The sequence below is a fragment of the Dasypus novemcinctus genome, chromosome 18 (assembly GCF_030445035.2).
Source record: "Dasypus novemcinctus isolate mDasNov1 chromosome 18, mDasNov1.1.hap2, whole genome shotgun sequence".
In the NCBI taxonomy this organism is placed as follows: Eukaryota; Metazoa; Chordata; class Mammalia; order Cingulata; family Dasypodidae; genus Dasypus; species Dasypus novemcinctus.
Window position 1 is genome coordinate 85,755,114 of NC_080690.1, and position 24,095 is coordinate 85,779,208.

General features: G+C 44.7%; 1 protein-coding gene and 1 pseudogene across 2 annotated transcripts; one reads left to right on the forward strand and one right to left on the reverse strand.

The window, feature by feature from the left end:
* Window positions 1-401: 401 nt before the first annotated feature.
* Window positions 402-23,599, reverse strand: ZNF550 (zinc finger protein 550). 2 transcript variants are annotated; one of them, XM_012524544.3, is made up of 4 exons: window positions 23,006-23,599; window positions 9,112-9,238; window positions 6,857-6,952; window positions 402-2,582 (listed from the first exon to the last, which is right to left on the reverse strand). In XM_012524544.3, the coding sequence occupies exons 1-4, from the start codon at window positions 23,150-23,152 to the stop codon at window positions 1,570-1,572; spliced, it is 1,383 nt and encodes a 460-aa protein (XP_012379998.2). In that variant the 5' UTR covers window positions 23,153-23,599; the 3' UTR covers window positions 402-1,569. The 2 variants fall into 2 exon arrangements, with proteins under 2 accessions (XP_012379998.2, XP_058136933.1); XM_058280950.2 differs by lacking the exon at window positions 23,006-23,599 and adding an exon at window positions 11,661-11,796.
* On the forward strand, window positions 13,049-14,114 carry LOC139436930 (beta-1,4-galactosyltransferase 4 pseudogene; annotated as a pseudogene).
* Window positions 23,600-24,095: the final 496 nt, after the last annotated feature.

The window sequence follows — 24,095 nt, forward strand, 5'->3', positions numbered from 1 at the left end:
GCGGTTCAAACCCCGGGCCTCCCTGACCTGTGTGGAGCTGGCCATGTGCAGTGCTGATGCGCGCAAGGAGTGCCCTGCCACGCAGGGGTGCCCCCCGTGTAGGGAGCCCCATGCACAAGGAGTGCGCCCCATAAGGAGAGCCAACCAGCATGAAAGTGCAGCCTGCCCAGGAATGGTGCCACACACACAGAGAGATGACACAACAAAAAGAAACACAGAATCCCGTGCCACTGACAACAACAGAAGCGGACAAAGAAGACGACTCAGCAAATAGACACAGAGAACAGACAACCAGGGCGGGGCGAGAAATAAATCTTAAAAAAAAAAAAAAAGACTCATTGGGAAAGGTCACACAGTTACACAGTTATCCTCATGCCACAGCAGAATAAGCAGAAGCAGAATGGGATTCAAAAAAATATGACTGTATTGGGCATTTGATACCACATGAAGAAAGGGTTTGTTTTGTTTTGTTTCAGGAAGTACCAGGGATTGAACCTGTTCTCTGGAAGCAGGTGCTCAACCACTTGAGCTATTTCTGTTCCTGATTTGTTTTTAAATAAAAGCAAAGCCTTAAACAGTATTAAATGGCACCGCAAAATGTGGCTATGCATATATGGATCTTCTCTCTTTAGATATAAAATAGGAGGTAAATGTCACATGATGACATTTTCAGTATTCTACTTTCTTATGGGTTCAGCCTTCATGACTCAAGCCTTCTTATTTCTCCTAAAGAATTATGTTCCTCATGGCTAGAGATGCCTGGAACAAAGAAAGCTTTCTAGTAAACGGAATGTTGAACCATCCAAATCTTCTGATACAGGATAGGAGTGAATGTATATAAAAAATCAAAGAAAGGTGTTGATACTCTTACCCCTCAAATACTCCCATGCCAAAAACTAACACTGAAAGAAGTCATGAGGGCATTTTCTTTTTAATTTTTTTCTTCTATACCATCTCCTCCTCTACTCTTTCTTTTAAAAAATACCCCTGAGTTGTCTTTCCAGTATAAACCAAGGAGAGAACAGTGGCTGGAGGTGTTTATAAGTTCTTAATAATCATGGGGTAAGTCTCTGTATGCTTTCTCAGTTAAAGCCCAAGTGGGGTCAGATTCTAGTATCTCTTTATATGACAAGTAAGCTATGCTCTATCACAGAAGGCTTTCTTACAGTGATGATACTTAAGAATATTCAGTATGAATTTTCAGATGGCAAATGGGATTTTTCTTCTGGTTATACATTGTCCTTAGTAGTTACATTCAGAAATGTCCTCAGTATGAATTCACTGTTGTCGACTGAAGTGGCCCCCTGGCAAAGGTCTGCCTACATTTCTCTACAGTATGAGTCTTCTCAAGTTCCTTGAGGGCTGAAACAAGGATGAAGGTTTCCTTACATCACTACTCTCACAGGGCTTCCTGCGTGTGACTCCTTGCATGGTTAAGAGCTGTGACAAAAGGCCTCCCCACATTCTTTGCACCCAAAATGACTGGTACCTGTGTGAATTCTAGTATGAAAGACAAGCAGGGTGGTGGGTGAAGGCCTTCCAGCATTCACTGCACTCACAGGGCCTTTCTCACGTGTGAATCTGATGGTGCTGTATGAGGTGTGACCTGCGTCTGAAGGCCCTCCCACACTCGATGCACTTATATGGTGTCTCCCCAGTATGGATGACCGAGTGTTGAATGAGGTTTGCGCTCCGATGAAAGGCTTTCCCACACTGGATGCATTCATAGGGCTTCTCTCCAGTGTGAATCCGCTGGTGCTGCAAGAGTTCTGAGCTGCATCTGAAGGCCTTCCCACACTCCCCGCAATCATACGGCTTCTCTCCAGTGTGGATGATGTAGTGCTGTATTAGGTATTCCCTATTGCTAAAGGCTTTCTCACATTCTTTGCATTCAAAGGGTTTCTCCCCAGTGTGGGTCCTATTATGCCGAATAAAAGTAGAGCGATGGGCAAACGCCATTTTGCATTCACTACACTCATAGGGTTTCTCACCAGTGTGAATTGGAAGATGCTGCATGAGATATGACCTGCGTTTAAAGGTCTTCTCACATTCAGTGCACTTATATGGCTTCTCTCCAGTATGAATAACGTAGTGCCGAATGAGGGTAGAGCTTTGACTAAAGACCTTCCCACATTCGTTGCATTCATAGGGCTTCATTCCAGTGTGAATCCGCTGATGTCGAATAAGGTTCCACTTTCTGTTAAAACCTTTCCTGCATTCCTTGCACTCATAAGCGTTCTTTCCTTCATGGATCATGGAATCTTTATCTGGTCCATGTGAGTCACAGTCATGGAGAACATCTCCTGGAGGGATTTGCTCCTGTAATAACCTTGAGGGCAGAAGGGCATCTCTTCCCAAACCATCATCATCAAGGCTCATTTTCCCAGGACGAGTGTCCTTGTGACAGTCTGTCTCTAGCTTTATTAAGTGCCTCTTCTGTGTTTCCAAAAGTCCTTCCTGTTCTCTGGCTTGCCCCAAGTCCCTTGAAGATTCCTGAATTAGGCTTTCCTGGAACATGGCTCCCTTTGATAAGACCAACTGAGAAGCAGTTGGCTCTTTGGTCTTTTGGTTTTCTCTATCACCTGAAGGGAATCCAATACACAAAGGCATCTATTAATGATGTAACACAGAAAAAACAATCACTTTATCAGGAAATTGAGGATGAAAATAGTATCTCTGGTGCCTACTGTGTTTTGATAACTCTGAAAGTCAGGTTTCCAATTACTTTCTTTTATGGTCCTTGAACCCTTGCCGCCATTAAAGGGAAAACCTGGAGCAGAGGATGGGAAAGAGGACAGAGGATCTGGAGTGGAGGCTCCACCTTACAGTCCAGAGTAGGGGAGGGAGCCCAGAGTAAACATTACTCTGTATGAAGGCATTTGCCCTTAGAACTGACATCTTTTGGTACTACAAGAGTTTAGGGAAGTGGCACCCAAGGGGAAGAAAAAGAAATCATGGAAAGATTCCTAGAAGAGATGCCCCTTGAGCTAGGTCCTAATGGAAAAATAGTTGTTGTCAGATGAAGTGGAAGAATGCATTGGGTTGAAGTTGAAGACGACATTCAGTAGATTCACCCTTGAAGAATACTTAAGTTAAAAGAAGAAAAGACTACAAGATGAATGGTGAAGCTACACTGAAGAGGCGATTACAGTAAGAGAATGGAGTTCTCAGTTGCAGAAGGACAGAGGTGAAAATGCACAGTAATATTTAAGTTTCTGCTCTTTCAAGAGGCAAATGGTGTGGTGGTTGAGTGACTGCTCTGAAGCCTCAGTTCAAATCCTGCCTCTTCAAACTAGTGGATCTTAGATGATTCCCCCCACCCCCTTAAAGTCTCATTAATTTCTTCATCTGAGAAACCAAGAGACTCTCATGTTTTTCAGGCTGTCATGAGGGTTAAATTAAAAAAAAAAAAAAAAAAAAAAGCCACCAAAGTACTCAGCACGGTTCTCAATACAGAGCATGTTCATGAAATTGTGGGAAATTATCCTTACTATTCTCACTGTTCCACTGGGCAGTTAGGAACGAAAGCAGTGACATCAGCAAAATTTCAGTGTTGTATTTCTATGAAATCGAAGATTAAAGTGGACAATATTAAGTATTGAAGATCTGGTGCAATGATACATGGATGGAGGGATTGTGAAATGGTGCAGCTAGTTTGGAAAACCATTCCTAAGTTTGTCTTAAAGTTGAGCACAGACCCACCCCATGGTTCAGTCATTCCTCTCCTGAATATATACTCAAAGGAAAGGAGTGCTTACATCCACTAAATGTTATGAACAAGAATAGTCATAGTGGTATACTTTATGATATCCATTCAATGTAAGTAATGCAAATACTCATTAACAGAGAAACGAATACATCTAATATTTTCATACACTGTTACATGACAGGGTGTAGAATGAACCAATCTCGTGCACATAATGATGATCAAAAGAAATACACAAAAGAAAATTCGTGGGCTTTTTTTTTTCATTCATAGCCATTCAAATATAGTCAAATTGAATCCACAATAATAGAGTTCAATAGTGGTTACCATTGCAGGAGGAGGTATTGAAAAGGATGGGGCATCATGAAGACTACCAAGGGTGTGGAAAATAGTCTAAATCTTGACTGAAGTGGAGGAACTTGAGTTTATAGATATGTAAAAATTTATGCCAAACCTTAAGATTTGTGCACATCATTAGATACTTCAAATAAAGAAAACCAAAGAAATAAAATTTAAACAGAAGGAATGAAAGTATGGAAGCCAAGTACATACACCTCTACCAAAAATGACACAACTCCTGCAAGGTCCTTGGTTTTGTATTGTATTGACAAGTTAAAGACCATTTTAAGCTAATAATGGGACTCAACTCATGTTTGTCTATGTCAGACTCCATGCAGTTATTTCCTTTAAACCATTAGTTGTACTTTAATATGGGTCTTAACTCTGACTAGAATTTAAAGTCTCTGTATCAATACAGTGTAATCTCAATTGCTTCCTAAAAAAATAAATAAAAATAAAGACCATTATAGATCAAAAAGCATTTTGGACTTGTTTAGTTTCCCCAAGTGTAAGCAACTTGCACACATTTTTACGTTGAGTAGAGAGAGGATGAGGATACAGAAGAGACAGGAAGGAAGTGAAGGAGTTCTCTAAGGCCAGAGAAGGTCCAATATAGACTCTGGTGGAGGAAATGGTATTAGCCAGAGGCAAGACCCCCTCTTCAGAGGATAAGAAAGGAAGCCATACGTATGAGACAAATGCAGATGGGTCTTTAAATATGAAGGAAAGGAGAAGTGTGTAGTCTTTATTTTTAACATGAAGTTGGATATATGCTGAGACAGCAGCAGCTGGGGAAGTGGTGAAGATCTGAAACAATGTTGAGGTGGCTATAAGAGCTGGTGCAGTGAAGAGAGCTAACCAGAGGCACAGAGCGATGTGGGGAAACCTGTCAGGAATCTCTGGCACCATCCAGGCAAAAGATGAGAGCTTGAACCAAGATGGTGGTGGGGGAGGCAACAGAGGTGGTGGAGGTGATGAACCCAGGAGATCCACAGAATGTAAAATGGGTAGACAGGATGGATAGAGATTGGCTTTGATGGAGACAGAAGTGTTGAGGGACTATCTGAGGTTGTTCCAGTCTGCTGACCTGCTTGGATGGCAGGACTATTCTCTGCAAGTGGGGATATGGGTGTCCTGACCACCTCCTATTCATTCACCCTGTTGATGGAGAGATCTCCCCAACCCAACCCCTAAAAAGTACAAGATTGTCGAACACATGACACCTGACACTGGACAGATGAGACTGACAGCAGTTTATTAGTCAAATATACTCACAACCTGGAGCAGAGGTCACCACACGCCACACAGGGGTTACACCCAGGGGCAGAGTGAACCAGCAACGGGGGTGGGAGGCAGGCTTGGCAGTGACAAGAGGGCTCGATGGCTTGTTTGAATAACTTCACGGGCTTCCAGGGTAGTGAAACAGGTTGGGCTGTAAACTGGGTGGCCAAGAAGCCCACGAGCCAACCAGTGGGGGCACCGTGACCCACTGGGTCATGTCAATTCACCTGCTGGATGGCTTCACTGCCTTCACCAGTACGGATGTGGGGCAGACAAGGTCAAATGTCATAGTGGTGTTTTCATGACAAAAGGGACAGAGTGATATACTGCAAGGGGCTTTTTTTTCATTATCTGGTGGACAAACAGGATGGACGAATGGATGGAAAAGGTGGGAAAGCGTGGGTTACATGCCATAGCGTAGACAGTCATCTCAAGGGAAAGACCCTTTGACCTCTGAGTCCACAAGGAAATACATGATATTACTATTATTCATTATGATTAATGTTACTACATGGTTAATACTAAAAGAATACTTCTGTTGACTCTTACAATAGGCCAGGCACTGTAAGAAGTTTCTTACATTATCTAATTACATCCTCAAACAACCCAACGACGTAGAAAATAGTTTCTATGGCATTCATCGCTCTGCCATTCACCATTCTATGTCATTCATCACTCTGATTTTTAAAGACCAGGCTGCGTATAGTAGTTGAGTTGATGTAAGTCATATCCATTTGTCTTTTTTTTAGGAGGTACCAGGGATTTAACCTAGGACCTTGTACGTGGGAAGCAGGTGTTCAACCACTACTATAATATATCCACTCCCCAATGAGAGTTGGGTTTTTTTGTTTGTTTGATTTTAGGAGGTGCTGGGGATTGAATCTGGGACCTTGCACATTGGAAGCAGGTGCTCAACCACTTGAGCTACATCTACTCTCCAAAGAACTTTTTTTTAAAAAAGGAAGTACCAGGGATTGAATCCAGGACTTAGTACATGGGAAGCAAGTGCTCAATCACTGAGCTACATCTGCTCCCTAATGAGTTTTTTTTTCCTTGTTCATTTGTTTTTGTTTTTAGGAGGTACCAGGGATTGAATGCAGGACCTCATACAAGGGAAGCAGGCACTCAACCGCTTGAGCGAATCTGCTCCTCCCCAGGCCTAGTTTTTGTCAATGGAATGTGAGTGGAAGTGATGTATGTGTCTGTGCAAGTGTGTATGCCTTCTCTCCTTCCACTGTTTCCCCTCGACCAGCTGGACTATACCGGGGTAACCTTAAAACCTACATGTTGATGTTAGAAGGCACCTGCGTCTCTGAATAACTGTTGTACGCTCTGAATGCTGTACCTTGACGTGAACGAAACAACCTGACCCACATGAGATTCACAGGGGTTTCACACCGAAGTCCAGAGGCAGCAGGCCCTTTGCAGTCTGAGGGTGGCCATGACCACACCTAAGCAGCTCTTTTTTTTTTTAAAGATACAGAGATCACACAAAACCTAAGCAGCTCTTGAATGCCTACCTGGACCTACCTGGATAGGTGCTTTGGGAGAGATGTCTCTTCACTGTCCATAGCTCCTGGCCATATTCCAGTAGATGGATCAAGTCTGGGTTGGGAACCAGATGCCCTGGTTGATAAAGAAATAGGACACAGGTATTTAGATAAGAATACATCTGTCAATTGTGCCTGGGACTTTGTGACAGGTGAGACTATGAATAAAGCTGCTCCCAACAAAGTAAACTAAGTGCTAATTTGTGACCTGGAAACTAACAGCCAAATGCCATCCTGGGCTCCAACTACTGGCTGTCGACCTAACACAAGTTCCCCTTGATGTCTATCACCAAAAGCCAACCCTGTTCGGGTGCACTTCCCTTTCAGACAGCCCTGGGACACGAGGAATTTGCCCTCTTCCAGGTGTTTCCTAATTAATCTAAGCCGTTGGTTCTCAAACACCCTGTGCTTCAGAAACATCTAGGGATGTCTGATTCTAACCTCAAACCAAGTGAAACAAAATCTCTTGGGGTGAGGCCTGGACATCAGTAGTTTTAAAATACGTTCCCCCCGCCTCCCCCAGAGATTCTGGTGCCCAGAGGGTTGAAATCAATTGGCGAGTGGATTCCCCAACCATCAGTAGTATGAGGGAGGCTGGGCAATCCCACAGTTCTACCAAGGAGCTGAGCTCTCTGTGCCCTCTCGGCCTTTCCCCTGGTGGTTCCTCCCCATCTTCCTCTGACTCAGCTTTCCCATCCTGGCTCACAACGAAGAAGATGATGGTGAGGGCATCAGTGGTAACAGCAGGGATTGTGGCCACTACCCTCAACCATTGGGGAGTGCCAGGCTCTGTTCTGCGTCCTTTTCATGTTAACTGATTTACCCTCAAACAGGCCTACATCACCCCATGTCACCAAGGAAGAAACCGAGGCACAAAGAGGTTCAGTAATCACCCAGCGCCACAGAGCTTATAAGCAGCAGAGCTGGATTCAACACCAGGTGGACCATTCCAGAGCCTGGGCTCTTGAGTGCTCCACGAAGGAGGAAGTGGCTCCTTGCTGCCATGTGGGCCCAGCAGCCTTGAAGAAAGTGGGCCATGAAGGGGAGGGGTCATAAACAGGAGGAATTAACACTTGGGGAGGAGCAGCCTGTGGGAGGGGACAAATTGGGTGTTTCCCAGATGAATTTGACAAACCAGTAAAAAAAAATATTTAAATTAGGAAATCCACACTGTGATTTGTTCCAATGAAGACATTTCACAGACATCACGTATCATCTACTCTGACCCACATTTCACAAAAGAACAGACATTTACCAGCAAAGAAGGCAGAGGATGGCATCTCAAAACAAAGCACATCTACGCTGCGCTAGCCACACTCTCCTTACTCTGCCAAGGACAGGAAGGTCCGAGCATTAAGTGAGGGCATCATGAGCAGTGCCTGGAGCAGGCCTGAAGCCAGGAGAGTGCTCAGGGGTCTGACCGCTGTTATTGATGGGCTTCTCTTTATTTTATTTAAATGGTTTTACTCTAAAAGGGAATCTTTTAGAGTAATTGAAAGCAATTTCACTCCCACAAATGGAAAGTTACCCTCAAAAGAGAACAATGAAGTAAAAATAATGCTATTACGTCCCAGCAAACTCACATAATCTGCTTGGGGCTGTGAGTTGGAGGCTGCTGCTTCTGCTGAAAAGGAAAATTAGCCCCAGTGACATGAAAGACTTGGCAATGAATTCAAACTTTCCTGATAACAATCAGCATGCTAGAAAGAGAAGTAAAAGGAATGGCTCTCTTGGGGTGCCCACCGTGCCCTGTGACATTCTATGTACCCTCTAAAATCATCTGTACCAAAGGGAGGCTTGTGGCACAGGTTGTAGGAAACAAGGATGGTCATGCAGACACCGGGGGCCTTTTTACCTAAATTGTGTTGTTTAGGAAAATTCCTAGGGGACGTAACAAATGCCTCCTGATTCACCCACTTCTAGATCACCCCACCACTCATGGCCTTGCTCACGGGTTGTGGGAAGACTTGCCAGACTCCTTGTGGAATCTGGAATAAGGACCTCAGGCTAAAGTCATAGTACGCTGGACACAGGGATGAGGGTTTGCATTCACAAGGACTTTGTTTCTTGCCCATGGATACCTGATGCAGACAGAGACCACACAGGAGGAGGAGGAGCAGACTCCAGGCGTGTGGGGAGGAGGGTTGGTGGCTCCTGGGCCTTCTTGGCCAGCCAGGACTCAGGAAGTCAAGGAGGCTGCAGGTCCCTCCAGGGGAGAGGGCGGCATGACCTTACCCAGCGAGGCCAGGAGCCTGCAGGTCTCCAGCATCACCTCCCGGTACAGGATCCTCTGGTCCGGGTCCAGCTGGCCCCACTCCTCCTGGGTGAAGGTCACGGCCACGTCCTTAAAGGTCACCAGCGCCTGGAAGTTGAACAGAGGCAGCACACTGGCATTGGTTTTGGTGGAGGGGATGCGGGTCGGTGGCTCAGATGCTGGCAAAGGCGCAGAGAGATGCCAGGCTGGAATCACCAAGTCCCCCTGATGGCTTGACTCTGACCTGGGCTCAAGGAACAGGCTGCCTTTGGAGGTCATGCAACTGCACCTGAGAGAAAAGCCTTCAGTGGGAGAAGCCACTGGAGATGACAAGAGACAAAGACAATCCCACGTGGCATGCGAGAGGCAGTGTCCTGGAACAGTAAAGGAATGGGGGAAAACTATTAAAATGATAAAAATAATACCATTAATGACAGTAGCAGAAGCAGCAGCTGACCCTTACTGGTCTTCACTGTGTGCCTGCCCCAAGCTGAAGGCTTTTACATGCCACGTTAAAGAGACTTAAAACCCCCAGTTCTGGGGCCAGGCTCCTGGGGCAGGAATCAGACCCCTTGACCCTGGCTCTTGCCAGCTGTGTGACCATGGGAAGGACACACATCATGGCTCTGAGCCTCAATTTCCACATCAATACAATGATGCCCACTTCACCAGGTGGTTGTGAGAACTGAAAAGAAAATATTCGCAAAGTAAACACTGGAGTGCCTGGCACATTTATGTGCTCAGGGTGTTTCTGTGACTTTTATCAATTCCTCCACAGCCCATGAAGTAAACACCATCCTCATCTCCATGTCCCCGTTGGCCACTGACAAACGGTGCTCGAGCAAGTCACCCAGAATCTCACAGCTAATGAAAAGAGGAAGGAGCTGAACCTCGGATAAAAGACCACACATGGTCCCTCCTGGGGGAGCCACTGGTAACTGCACAGGCCTGCTCATGCCTCCTTAAATGACAAACAGTCCCTGCCACTGTCCCTATGCTTCCATCTGGCTGGACAGTCTTCTGTGCCGCCCTCATTTCCAAACCCACCTGCCAAAGGGAGATGTACTTGCCCTGTAAAGTTCACTTTTTTCCTTCCTTTTACTTTTTTAGGAGGCATCAGTGATTGAACATGGGACCTTTTACATGGGAAGCAGGTGCTCAAGCACTGAACTATCTGCTCCCCTAAAGTTCACCTTTTAGGTGTCACCCCCAGACCTTTCCAGCCCAGTGTGGGTAGAGTGGTGTTAAAGAACATGGCTCTGGGGGGTGATGTACTGGGTAAAAATGTCTGCTACTTAAGAGCTCTGTGACCCTGGGCAGATAAGTTAACCCCTCTGAGCTTCCAGTTGTGTATAAGCAAGGATGGTAACAGAACCTAACACTGAGGAGGTGGAGATGATACGTACCTGCCCCTCAGCCATTACAAGGACTCAAGGAAAGCCAGCTATTAGGGCTGTTTTGTTTTCATTTTTCCTCTTTGCTCCCACAACAACCTGGAACACCCGACCCAGTCTGGTATCCCTCCTTTCATAGTTGAACCACATTCCCTGCACAAACATGCCAGAAGGTAGGCAAGAGGGGGAGAGGGGTACTTTGGCTAGAACTAGAACGGCCGGAAAAAGATCCTAGGTGACACTGGTGCACAGCTGGGAAGGGTGAAGAGGGGTGGCCCTGCAGAGATCTAGGGTGGAGGGAACTCCAAAGGTAAAGGCTACAAAATGGACAGTAACTCAGCACGACAGGAACTCCTTGGCTGGAGACAGTGACCAAGGGAAGAACGGGAGCACTGTTCATTTATCAACCATTATTCAGTGCCTTTTACAGGCCAAGACTATTCCAGGCCTGGGATAGGGCCGTGGACAGGCACTCACATTTCACGGTTGTAAAGAGATTCTCAATGAGCAACCAAATAAATGAGCAAGACAATGTCAGATGGTCTTAAGGATTCTAAAGACAAGAACATACAGTGTAGAAACCAAAGAGATGACAGTGACTTTATATGGGGCAACTGGGGAAGGCCTCTCTTAACAGAAGACAACAGCAGCAAATATGAAATGAAGTGAGGGAGGGAGCCATGGGGGCGACAAACAAGTTAAGACGCGTCTGACAGAGAGCAGGACTACGAGAGTCCACAGGGGTGCATGCTAGCGAGCAACCCAGGGCCTGACGAGTTTCCATCGAAAGGCACGCCTCGCCCTACACGCTGCCATCGCTGAACACTTTAATGGACTCACTTTTCAAATATGACTTCAGGGTATTAAACTGGAAAAGAGATTCATTACTGGCAGCGGCAAGGCAGCTCCAAGTTTCTGTAAGCTGCAGAAATACACCGGGACCCCTCTGCCCGCCCTTCCACACCGCGACCCACTGGCTGCCAGAAACGAGAAGCTCTCCGCGCGACCCTGGTCGGCACTCCCGGCCCCGGTCGAGGCGACCCCTTCTCAAGGCCCCGAGACCCGGCTGCAGCGAGCGGGAAGGCCCCGCCGGGCGCCGGGCGCGTGCGCGCCAGCAGGGCCGGGCCGCCACTCACCTGCGCGGGTGCCATGGGCGCGCCGCGGGCGCCGTCGCGGCTCGGCCGCCCCCTCCGCGGGGCCTACGACGGCGCGGGATCGGGCCCCATCCTCGCCACGGTCGCTCCAGCCGCGCGCCGCCGGAAGTCCCGCCCCGCGTCGATCGCCGGCCCGCCGGGCACAGCCTTCTGGGAAATGTAGTTTCCGGGCATCCAGTCCTACTGGTGGCGCTCTTCACCTTCTGCCTGGCAGTGGTCAAGGGGCATCGAAAAGAGGATGGGAATTGGTGTCCAAAGACTCTTGAGAAGTGTCAGCGGGTGTTCCTAAAGGGACGCACCCAGATTTCCGGGTTGTGTTTTCTGCCACGTATTATTTCAGACGCTCCCAGTGGAACAAGTCGGCTCATGATACCATAATGTCACTTTAACACCAAGTATGTTCACCTGTAGCTATGTGCTAATAAACATTATCTTGTTCCTCAAATACACACAGACTGAAGCTTCACAGTCCATTTTGTGAGTTTCAGTATTGTTAAAGGTAAACAATTTTCATGCAGTATTGGATCTCACAGCTTTATTGACTGGTTCTTGAGAACGGCAGTATCCCATTCAGAAAGTGGAAGGGAACGCCACCCATGGAGTAGCAAGGCAAACCTGCGTAGACCGAACTGGGAAGCAAGCAAGGAAATGTTTCCATTTTACATGGGAGAGGGGGCAGTCTTCCAGAGTGGGGAGCAGGTATCCATTGATTTGTACGGTATACTTGTCCATCCTGATAAGCAGTTTCTACTGGACAGAAACTGGTTCATCACCAGGGACTACTTATCTGCAGTTCTGTAGGGTGCATTCCATTTTCTTGCAAGCCCCTGCAAATCAATTATTTTACTCTTTTGGAAAATCCTGTCTCAGAAAGGAGTCCCTTCCTGGCAATGCCCAAGGCAAGAGGCCATTTTATTTCACTTAATAGTATGTTAGATCAGGGTCACAAGAGAGAAAACTACACAAAAGCCCGTGATATGGACGACTGGGAAAGGATTTTGGATGTCCATGAGACAGGTGAACAAGAGTGCAATTTTTTGGTTTTGTATACACTTTAAAATAAATTTATGAGGGACCTCAAAATTCTGTCTGGAATAGACTGGAATTAATTTACATATATACGTTACATATATACATCTCTTTTTTTCTGGCCATAATGCACTAAATAGTTCTATGGGTTAATGTTGAAGGGTGGTAGAGAAGTGAACATTCTTTCATTCCTCATTTTGGGAGAAATAATGTAATAAAGGATCTGTATATGTGATGTTCACTGTAAATTTTTTTTTTGTATATACTCTTTAGAAGACTATTCTTTCTATTCTTAGTTGTTTAAAAATACATAGAATGGGTGAAATTACATCACATTATTCTTGCAGATGCAGCAACTGGAGTATGGCCTCTACTTCATTCACCAGGTTGGAAGTAAAAAGTTTAATTGAGCCAAACTCTGGAATGTGGGCTATTTAGAAGCTCTCAAGGAGGAAAATTGGGACTGCTTCATTTTTCATGATGTGGACCTGGTGCCCCAAAACAGCCTTAACCTGCACAAGTGTGAAGACCAGCCAAAGTGCCTGGTGGTTGGCAGGAACAGCTCTGGGTTTGTTGGAGATTTGGGTCCGAAGGGTATCAGGAATGAAACAAAGAGAGAAGGGAGAATGAAACAAAGAGAAAGAGAGAGAGAGCTGGGATCACAGGGTCTGTGAGTAAAGACTCTATCAGACAAATTTATTGCTTCAGAGGGCCTTCTATATATACCCCAGCATACGTGCGAACAAGCAGCTACATGTAGTTAAACATTTATACTACCTATAACCTACAGAATTCAATTGACTGTTGTCTCAAGTTACCCATCCATCCTACGAAACTAAAAAGTCTTATCTTGGAGTACAAAGTCTAGATGTTCTATATAACTACTAAGTACATATGTTCGTTATTCTTGTAGCCCATGACAGCTTCATCCTGTTTGAGTGTTCTTTCCCAACACTCCCAACTGCAGAACTTCTTACATTGCAAGTGTTACCAGGGAAACAGCGTGTCTATCCATATGAGATCATTATATCTTTGTTTCCGACATGGGTACAGGTTACATTACAAAGAATATTTTGGGGGCATTACTGCCCTAACCAGAGAGCAATTTTTCAAAGTGAATGGATTCTCTAACAACTACTGGGGATGGGGTGAAGATGATGATCTCAGATTCAAGGCTGAGCTCCATAGAATGAAAATACTGTGGCCAATGTCTAAAGTGGGTAAATACACAATGATCTTCCACACTCAAGACAGAGGTAATGAGGTGCACATAGAATGGATGAACCTCTTACATGAGGTGTCACCACTCTAGAAAACAGATGGGTTTACTAGTTGTTCTTATTACTATCTGTGGAACACAATCCTTTACATATCAACATCACCGTGGATTCCTGGTCTGATCCATGACCCTGGATATTTTGGTGACATTTGGAAGAAAGGAATATTTAATTGTAATAATTTTGGCCTAGAGACTTTCCCTCAGCGCACATATTAAGAACTTGTTACAGCTAATTGTTGGGCTGGAGTTTTCCTTTTTGTATTTTCTTAGTAGAGCTCCTGGTGATATGGAATGTAAAACAATGGTAACGAGACAGCTTTCCAAGTGTTTTCAAAAAAATCTTTTTATTTTTGCGTTTTTTTCCCCAAAGATTTATTTTGCTGCCCCCCTCCCCCGTTGTCTGCTCTCTGTGTCCATTAGCTGTGTGTGTTCTTCTGTGTCTGCTTGGATTCTGGTCAGTGGCACTGGGAATCTGTGTCTCTTTTTGTTGCATCATCTGGCTGTGTCAGCTCTCTGTATGTGTGGTGCCACTCCTGGACAGGGCTGTGCTTTTTTTGTGTGGGGCGGCTCTCCTTACTGGGCGCACTCCTTGCGCGTGGGGCTCCCCTATGCAGGTGACACCCCTGAGTGGCATGGCACTCATTGTGCACATCAGCACTGCGTATGGGACAGCTCACCACATGGGTCGGGAGGCCCTGGGTTTGAATCTGGGCCTCCCATGTGGTAGGCAGATGCTCTCTCAGTTAAGCCAAATCCACTTCCCTCCTAGTTGTTTTGATCATGATGGTTAATATTGTAGTATAGATACTTGAAGGGCTAAATATAAAAGTACTACTCAAAGGATATAATGAAGGCTGCTTGAGATCTCTGGTTGAAGGAGTTTATTAAGTGTGAAGTGACACATTATGGGATAAAAGGTCATAGGAAATAATGTTGCTAAATGTCTCAGAGAATCAGAATCACTCTTGTCCAAGATAGAAAGGTACAAAGATGTATTAATATTTCTTCACAGATGTCATCTGTGAAGGGATAGGTCCAAAGTGAGAAGAAGTCCACAGAAGAGGGAAGTAAACATGAAGACTCCAGATGCAGTGAACTGGGGAAAGAAGACGTGGCAGGAGGGCAGAGAGTCAGATGAAGAGGTGGCCTCAGGGGTGCTGGTTGCTGCTGCTGCTGCTACTTTGCAGTGGATGCCACCTCCCCAGATATACCTTCCAGTAAAGCCCAGCAGAGAACACTTTATCTACTAGTTTTTAAAGCTTTTTTGTAAAATGGTTTTGTGCATGTAGGATATGAAAGAACGGTTTACAAGTTACATTCTTCCTCCTAAATCTGAGCTCCAGGCCGGGCCTGGTCCAGAAATCAAATCCCCAGCTGCTTAGACATCTGCAGCCTAGACCCCTCTCCAATCCTCAGGACCTGTGAGGGCAGCTTTCCACATGACACTCCCAGTCTGGAACACCTCAGAAGCATGTTCAAACTCCAACATCTGATCTTTCCCCTGAAACTTCAAGTCTGTGATCCTGTGAGCACTGTTTTGCACAGTGCTATTTCTAACCCCATATCTTGAGATGGATTATATTCTGTTCAGTTATCTGAGACCTATCTTGAAGAGAGCCTTATACAATGAAATTTGGCAATTAGAATAACAGCAGAGAGCTCACCAAATAAGGTTTTGATACTGAAAACATAAACAGCTACCTAGACTTTATACACAACTGTCTTTCAATGAAGAGTATAAAAAGACAGAAAAAGTGAAAAATTTAATGGAAAAACCACCTTCACAAAAATCCAAATTTTCCATCAAGGCCTATATACCTAGTCTGGCTGGGTCCATCTTCTCACTCTCTGCTGACACTTGGTCTTCCCCTGGTTCCTCCAAAAGGCCAAGTTCGTCAGCCATGATGTGTTGGGACATGCTATTTCTCTGCTGACCATATTCATTCCTACCTTTGAACTTGTTTGGGGCTCTTCCATCCTTCTAATTGTCTATTACAGTATCTTACCTTTGGAGTTTAATGTCCATCTTCCCATCTTTATTCATAAACCACTGAGTCATGGTGAGAAGTGACCTGACCATGGTCACTGCAGGGTGATGGGCACAGCTTAGGCAGGCTGAAATCCTAACCTTTGAGGGTCCAAGCCCATGGCCATGAGCCTACTCCACCCTGCCCAACCTGTCTTTCCATCTTTAAGTTTTGACCCTTCTCTTCCTTATACTTCGTGGACACCTGACACATAAGTCACAGCTCATTTGCTTTACTGTAATTATGTATTTATGTGTTTCCCTGACTAGACTGCCCCAGTCAGTCATGTGTCTCTACTACCCATGTGGCCCAGAACAAAATGTATGGCTGGGTGATGAAAGAGTGGGTCCTATGAGACTCTCACCTGTCACAGCAGCAAGCCCATGGCAGACCCCTCTGACTGAACACAAATGAGGAAAAATTCTAGGGGCTACATGCTCCACTGAACTGCACATCACCCCTGGTTTGTGACAGCAGGTTCCCAGCAGTGACAGGAAGGACCCTTGCTAAGAACCAAGCTACATTTTGGGCCTCTGAAAAACCCAGAGCCAGGGCTCAGTTACACATACAGCCACAGCAACAGCCCAGATGACCCTTGCACTGGAGGATGGGGGAGGTGTAGTCCTCAAAAGGCAGCTCTCTCAAATGATAGAAAGGTATACACACTGTCTTTTAAAAATTGTATAGAGGGGGTCGAGGTGGCTCAAGTGACTATGTACTTCCCTCCCACATGGGAGGTGCCGGGTTCAGTTCCTGGTGCCTTCTAAAAAGAAGATGAATGGAGAGCAGACAGCAAGTGCAAACAACGGGGGTGGGGGTGGGTGGGTGTAAGAAATAAATAAATCTTTAAAAATAATTATACAGTGCCTCTATTAATGAGAGATGCATCCATAATAGGTTGTAGTGGACCACAAAAAGGGCATGTTTCCATGATGACAACACAAATTATGTATGCATTTGCTGAAAAGGGTCTGAAGAGGCTCAATTGAGATGATTGATTGCATATCTTTCTGTACAATAGCTTTTTTTTTTAACCTCAGGAAACAATGACTATGTCATATAGCTCAAAAACTAGCCTCAAGACAATCATGATAATGAAGTGAAACCTACCTGTATCTGCACATACATATGCTGGTACACTTGTTAAAGCCCCAGTTATTTATAGCAACTCCTCAGATAGTACTTCATAAGACTAAAAAATGAAATTCCTTTCTCATATTTGTTTCTGAGGTTTTTTTTTTAAAACAAATCAATTTTACTGATACATATTAATAAAGCATAAATCCATCCAAAGTGTACAATCAATGGTATTTGGTATAATCACATAGTTGTACATTCATCTCTTCACTCATTATTAGAACATATTCATTATTCCAATAATAATAATAATAAACGAAAAACAAAAAAACTCATCGCCCTCAATCTCACTATGCTTACCCTGCTGTTCATAGCTGCTATTCTGTTTTCATCTCTCTAGTTTATTTGTATTTATATTTTGTAAATGCAGTTTTATATATGCAATATCCCCATATTTGTATTTCACATGAGGTTTCACTATAAGTCCTATGTTACATTTTCAGCTTTCCTTCTAGTAATATACATGACCTTAGACTTTCCCTTTCAACTACGGTCATAACCATTTAATAGCTCTGCTAGTTACAAACACTATGATGTGCTTATACCATTTCCACTCATTTCCAAAGATTTACAAACAACCTTTTTACCAAATCTGCAGAAATTAAACCTCAGCTTTCCATTCTCTAGCCTCATTCTATTTCCTGGTGACCTATATTCTAATTATTAACTCCATGAGTTTACTCAATATATTTGGTTCATAATAATGCAACCACAGTACTAGTCCTTTTGTGTTGGCTTGCTTCACTCAATATAATGTCCTCCATGTTCATCCATGTTGTCATGTTTTATGACTTAATTTCTTTTTATGACTGCATAATATTCCACTGTGTATATACACCATAATTTGTTTACCCATTCATTGGTTGATAGACCCCTGGGTTGTGTCCATCTTTTGGCAATTGTGAATAAGGTCACTATGAACATTGGCGTGCAGATGTCTGTTCATGTCACTGCTCTCAGTTCTTCTGGGTATAATATACCTAGTAATAGTATTGACAGGTCACATGGTAAGTCTATATTCAACTTCCTTAGGAACTGCCAAACAATCCTCCACAGTGGCTGTACCATTCTACATTCCCACTAACAGTGAATAAGTGTTCCTATCTCTTTTCAATACTTGTAGTTGTCTGACTTTTTAATAGCAGCCATTCTAATAGGTTTGGTTCCCAGTGTCTCCTAAAGAAGACAAACAACAAGCAGACAACAAGCAAAAACAATGAGCAAAACAGACAAGAGAGCCACCTTAGGGGGAAAAATGAAAAAAAAAAAAAGTGATATAAATGTTAAAAAAAAGAAAGTTAATTATAGAATTTCCAAATGACTTGATAATCCCATTTCTTGGTATATTTCAAAAGATTTGAAAGCAGGAACAGATATTTGTACACCAATGTTCAATGCTACATTACACACAATTGCCAAAAAGTGGAAGCAACTCAAGTGTCCATCAACAGATGAATGGATAAACAAAATGTGTCACACACACACACACACACACATACACACAAAATGGAATATTATTCAGCTATAAAAAAGAATGAAGTTCTGATATGGATGAACCTTGAAGACATCATGTTGAGTGAAATAAGCCTGTCATGAGAGGATAGATATTGTATGATCTCACTCATATAAAATAATTTGATTAAGCAAATTAACAGAGTCAGAAATTAGAATATAGGTTACTACAAGCAGGAGTGTGGGGTGGGGAATAGAGAGTTAATGCTTAATGGGTACAGAGTTTCTGTTCAGGGTGATGAGAAAGTTTTGGTAATAGATGGTGGTGATGGTAGCATAACATTGTGAATGTCATTAACATAACTGAATTGTATACTTGACAGTGGTTAAGATAAGAAATTTTATGTTGTATATATATCACCACAATAAAAATTTTAATAAAAATTTTAAGAAAAACCCATAGACTGAACAACTCAAATAGTAAAACATAATGTAAACTATAGACGTTAGTTAATATTACTTTAACAGATTCAGTTCAATTATTGTAAAATGGTAATTCACTAACGCAAACTGTTAATAGGGAAAACTACATATGAGAGGGGAAGTACATAGCAAATCTTTACTTTCTATATGAGTTTACTGTAACTTCTCTAAAAAAACAAGTTAAATAAATAATGAAATCAAAATAATGCTGTGAAGTTCCAGTGAGCTCATTCAACCTGCTCAGGATGAAAAAGGCCACTAGGTATAGTTAGGGTGGCACTAAAGACTCAGCAAGAAATGAAAAATCCCTCCCAATGAGAGAGCAAGCTGAAAAGGGGAGGGAGAGGGAGAAGTCTTCCTCAGACTGTTCACCATGCCACTGATAATGTGAATATGCACCATATAAAATCCTTTCCTAGACTTATTGAAGACTGGCCCAGGAAGTAGAAAAACATGGGATGACTGTGCAGACACCAGGAGCCAAAGAAAGCTTTTACCTGATATGGTGCTGTTTACAATGATATGGGGAGGCTTCCTGGTGGCCTGCCTCACTCATCCTTCTCAAAGAGCTATGCATCACCCACCACCCTGCTAACTGGGTTATGGGAACACTTGTTACAAACAAGGTGGGTGTATTAGTCAGCCAAAGGGGTGCTGATGCAAAATACCAGAAATTGATTGGTTTTTATAAAGGGTATTTATTTGGGGTAGGAACTTACAGATACCAGGCCATAAAGCATAAGTTACTTCTCTCACCAAAGTCTATTTTCATGTGTTGGAGCAAGATGGCTGCCGACATTCGCGAGAGTTCAGCCTTCCTGGGTTCCTCCCTTCCAGGGTCTTGCTTCTGTCTGGGTTCAGGCTTCCTTGCTTCCCAGAGCTTGAGCTTCAGCATCAAACTCCAACATCAAAAACCCTTCAATTCTGCCTTTTATCTTTGAGTCCTTACCGACCAAGGGGTCAGGACTCAACGCCCTAATGATGTGGCCCAATCAAAGCCCTAATCATAAGTTAATCACACCCAGGTAGAGACCACATTACAAACATAATCCAATATCTATTTTTGGAATTCATAACCATATCAAACTGCTACAGTGGGCAAGTCGGGTTCACTCTCATGGAAGCTGGAATACCATTCTTGTGGACTACAGGCTGAGTCAGCCTGTGCTGGGAACAGGGGTAATGATTGAAGGAAGTGTGGTCTCAGGCCGTTTCCTCCTACAATAACATATGTGCAGAAGTGGTCAGATGAACAGAAAGACAGAGACAAGATATAGTCATGCAAAGGGAAGTAGAGAAAAAAACTAGGGTCTCCAGGAGCAAGGACTGGGATGGCTACTTTTTGCCATCAACTTAAGTAGGCAGAAAATCCAACTTGCAGAGAGTAGTAAAACAGACACACAAGGAGAAATAAAAAGACGATCACAAGGATGGGACATAATCACAGTTTTTTCACTTCCCAACTTCTGGTCTTCACAGTGCCTGGCAGAGCATTCTGACCTGGAGTTTATGTGATACTCCCATGTACACCCAACAAACCCTTCTGTTTTAGCAGTTTTGAGGTGCATTATGTTTCTTACCCAACAATCCCTGATGGAGACGTAGGGAGAAGAGGCAGGAGGAGATGAGGCCAGAACAGGATAGCCCTGTGGGGAGGAGGGAGGGCAGCTTACAGAGGCCTCCTATAGAAAGGTGGAATGAAGGAGGCTGGAAAAGGGGTGAGGCTTTACTCAGGGAGACCAGGAGCCCACAGGTCTCCAGCATCACCTCCTAGTATAGAACCCTCTGGGCCAAGTCCACCTGGCTCCACTCCTCCTGGGTAAAGCTCATGGCCACGTCCTGAAAGGTCACCAACACCTGGAAAGTGAAACAGAGGCAGGATCGCTGACCTTGGCCCAGTCAGATGAAATTAAATCTGCTGCTTGGCCACTGGTAACAGACTAGAGTGATCCAAAGCCTGAAAACCTAGCATATCTTGAAGGCTGAGCTTCAACAGAGAGGATGCTGCTTCTGGACAGAATACCACAATGGAGGAGTAATATATAAAAAGCCATTGGTGAATGGCAAGAGTCAATGACAAGGTCATAAGAGGTGAAGACAGTAAACACTGTGAGATTACAGAGGAATATGGGAAAAATGATGAGGATTATGATGATAGCAGGAATAGAAATACAGCAGCCAAGCCTCCCAACCCACATTTTTTGCCTGTCCCATACTGAGGAATTCACGCACCGTGTTAAAGTAACAAATTTCCCAGCTCTGGAGTCAGACTCCTGAGTTTGAATTCAGCCTTTTGAATTCCATCCTTGCCAGCTATGTGACCTTGGGGAAGTCACTTCTTTCTCAAGCATCAATTCCTGCATGGATACCATATTAGTTCCCACTTTACCAGACTTTTGAGAGAATCAAAGTGAAAATGTTTATAAAGCAAAGAGATGGAATGTCATTTATATCAAACCTCCCACAACCATGAAGTAAATGCTATCAGCATCACCATGTCACATGAGCCCAAGGCTCTCAGGTGGCTCTACAAAGCAGCCTGGAAAAAAGACATCTAATGAGCAGAGGTAGGATTCAAACAAATACTCCCTGCCTTTATCTGTCCTATTCTGATCTAGCTGTAAGGTATCCCATACTCTCACCATCCCAAGTCCATTTGCTGAAGCAAAACTTGCTCACCTTGCAAAGTTCACTTTAGATGTCACTTCAAGGTCTTTTCAGTCCACTCTGGGATGAAAGGTTCTGGTAGTGGATACAGAGTGTGAGTTTCTGCTACCTAAGAGCTTTGTGACCTGGCAGTTAACTTACACTTAGAGCAGTAAATTCCTTTTCTGTAGAGCATGGTGATATAAGAACCTAATCTGAGGAGAGGGGATCAAGAGTTGATGCAGAGGAAACTGCAAGTGCAAGGCTGGGAGGTGAGAAAGACCCTGGCAAGTTCAAGTCAGCTTGACTGGGGGACAGTGAGCAAGGGAAGGAAGCAGAAAGTCAAAACGGGTTGGCCTGGGAGAATAGGGCAGAGCCTCGCAAGCCATGCCAATGGACTTGAATTCAAAGTCTGTATGGATCACCAGAGGGGAAACATCATTCATTCTTTAACCATCCACTAAGCACCTCTTACAGGCCTCACACACTTCTAGATTTGGGAGTAGAGTGGCAAAGAGAAGCTCATATTCCAGAGCTAGAGACAGATCCCTAGGAAGGAATTAAGTAAGACAACAGGCCTAAGGGTTCTAAAGACAACAGAGAAGACGAAGATTGGAAGTAAAATCAGAAATGGGAACTATGGAAGGCCTTTCTCAGGAGGGGACATGGGAGAGCATCTGTAATGAAGTGATGCCATATGAAATGGTAAGACCCCTATGGGAAATGCCCAGAGGTGCGGTTTCCTGTAAAAAGCGTCTAGGGAGATGTTGCCTGGGCCTTGCTGTATACTGGGGATACGTCCAGCATATGCCCACCTGTCTCCTCAAAACAGGTAAAGGAATTGTTAATGTTCCCACTGCTGACGCGAAGAAGTGGGGTCCAAGGGCAGCGAAGGCACTTGCTCGAGGTGACAGTCCCGTGAAAGGACATGGCCAGAATCCACAGTGAGGTCTTGAGGCCTCCAGACTGCAGCCCGCCTCCTCCGGATAGGATAGGTCCAGGCAGAAAGCAGCGGGTTAGGAGCATTTCGAGAAACCACATTTCACCATTCCCCACTGCATGCCATTGGTTGCCAGAAATGGGGACCTATACCCCCTTATCTGGCCTGGATTCAGGAACCTGGGCGGAAAACGGCCATCTGTCCCCTCCTTCCATGTCCCTCAGGCCCAACAAGGAGTAGGGAAGGTGAATAATCCCGGGAGAACACCATGCCGTGTATCCACGGGCCGGGTCATGGAATTGGGGTCCGATTCGTTAAGGTACCCTCCACTCACCTGCGCCGCGTCCATCAGCGCTGCCGTGACCAAAAGACTGATGGGAAGAGCTGGCGAGAGGAGGAGCGCAGGAATGTATTGCAAGGGCTCAGCCAAAGCCTCTTCCAGTTCCCACAAAGACGCAGACATGTACTCAACGCTCCCCATCGTCACTCCCGGTTCCGCGCGGAAGAACCGCCGGGGAAACCGCCTCAGCGGAGCAGCGAAGGGCTCGCGGAGGTGGAGGAAAGGCTCACCACGAGGAAACCACAGAAGCAGGCGGAGATTCCCGGAAGGCCCGCCCCCTGGACTGTCATTGGCTCATCGTCCGCCTCTGTCGCAGGAGGTCGCACAGCCTTCTGGGTAATGTAGTTTGTATTCTACGGCTGGCGACTTGAGGGGTGTTGTTTCCCTTCTCCAAGGTTTTGAGACGTCACTGCCGGGAGCGCTGGGAAATAGTGCCCTGGAGCTTCAGAAAGAGGGCAGGCCTGCACCTCTCCTTAGCGGGTAAGCGCCCAGTTTTCCTGAGTTCTATGAGTTTTACTGGAGAATTACCAACTCCTGATGATGGTGGAAACCCCGAATTTGTAGCCAGTTGATTGAAGCGCGGGTGCCCTGAATTTACGACTAGTATCTGAAAGGCAATCTTGTTGGGCACTCTTAACTTGTTAAGCTTGCCTAACACAAATCAGAATTTAAATTTGAATACTGCAGTATCTGCAGTTGCTGATAGAAGTTACGCCTTTTTAGATGCTTACTAGAAAAGTGAGGTACAACAGAGGCATTTTAATATATGATTAAATGTTGGGAGAGGGCTCTAAGCCAGAATTTTAATTTGGGGAATTTTTAGCTCAAAGGTCATGACTACTGTGTAGGACCAAAAAGAGAATTAGTGCAGACGAGGGCATTTTAAGCTCCTCCATTCTGATCCAGACCACTGGGAACCAGAGTCGTACAGAATGGCTGCAACCCAGCCGCTAAGTAATTGTCCTATCATTGTCAAACTTGTCCCTGATGACCATTTCACATGATGCCACCTTGGTGATCACGGAGTATCCTAGAGCTCCAGTGGGACCGAATAACCAAGCATCACCAACCACCCAACAGTATA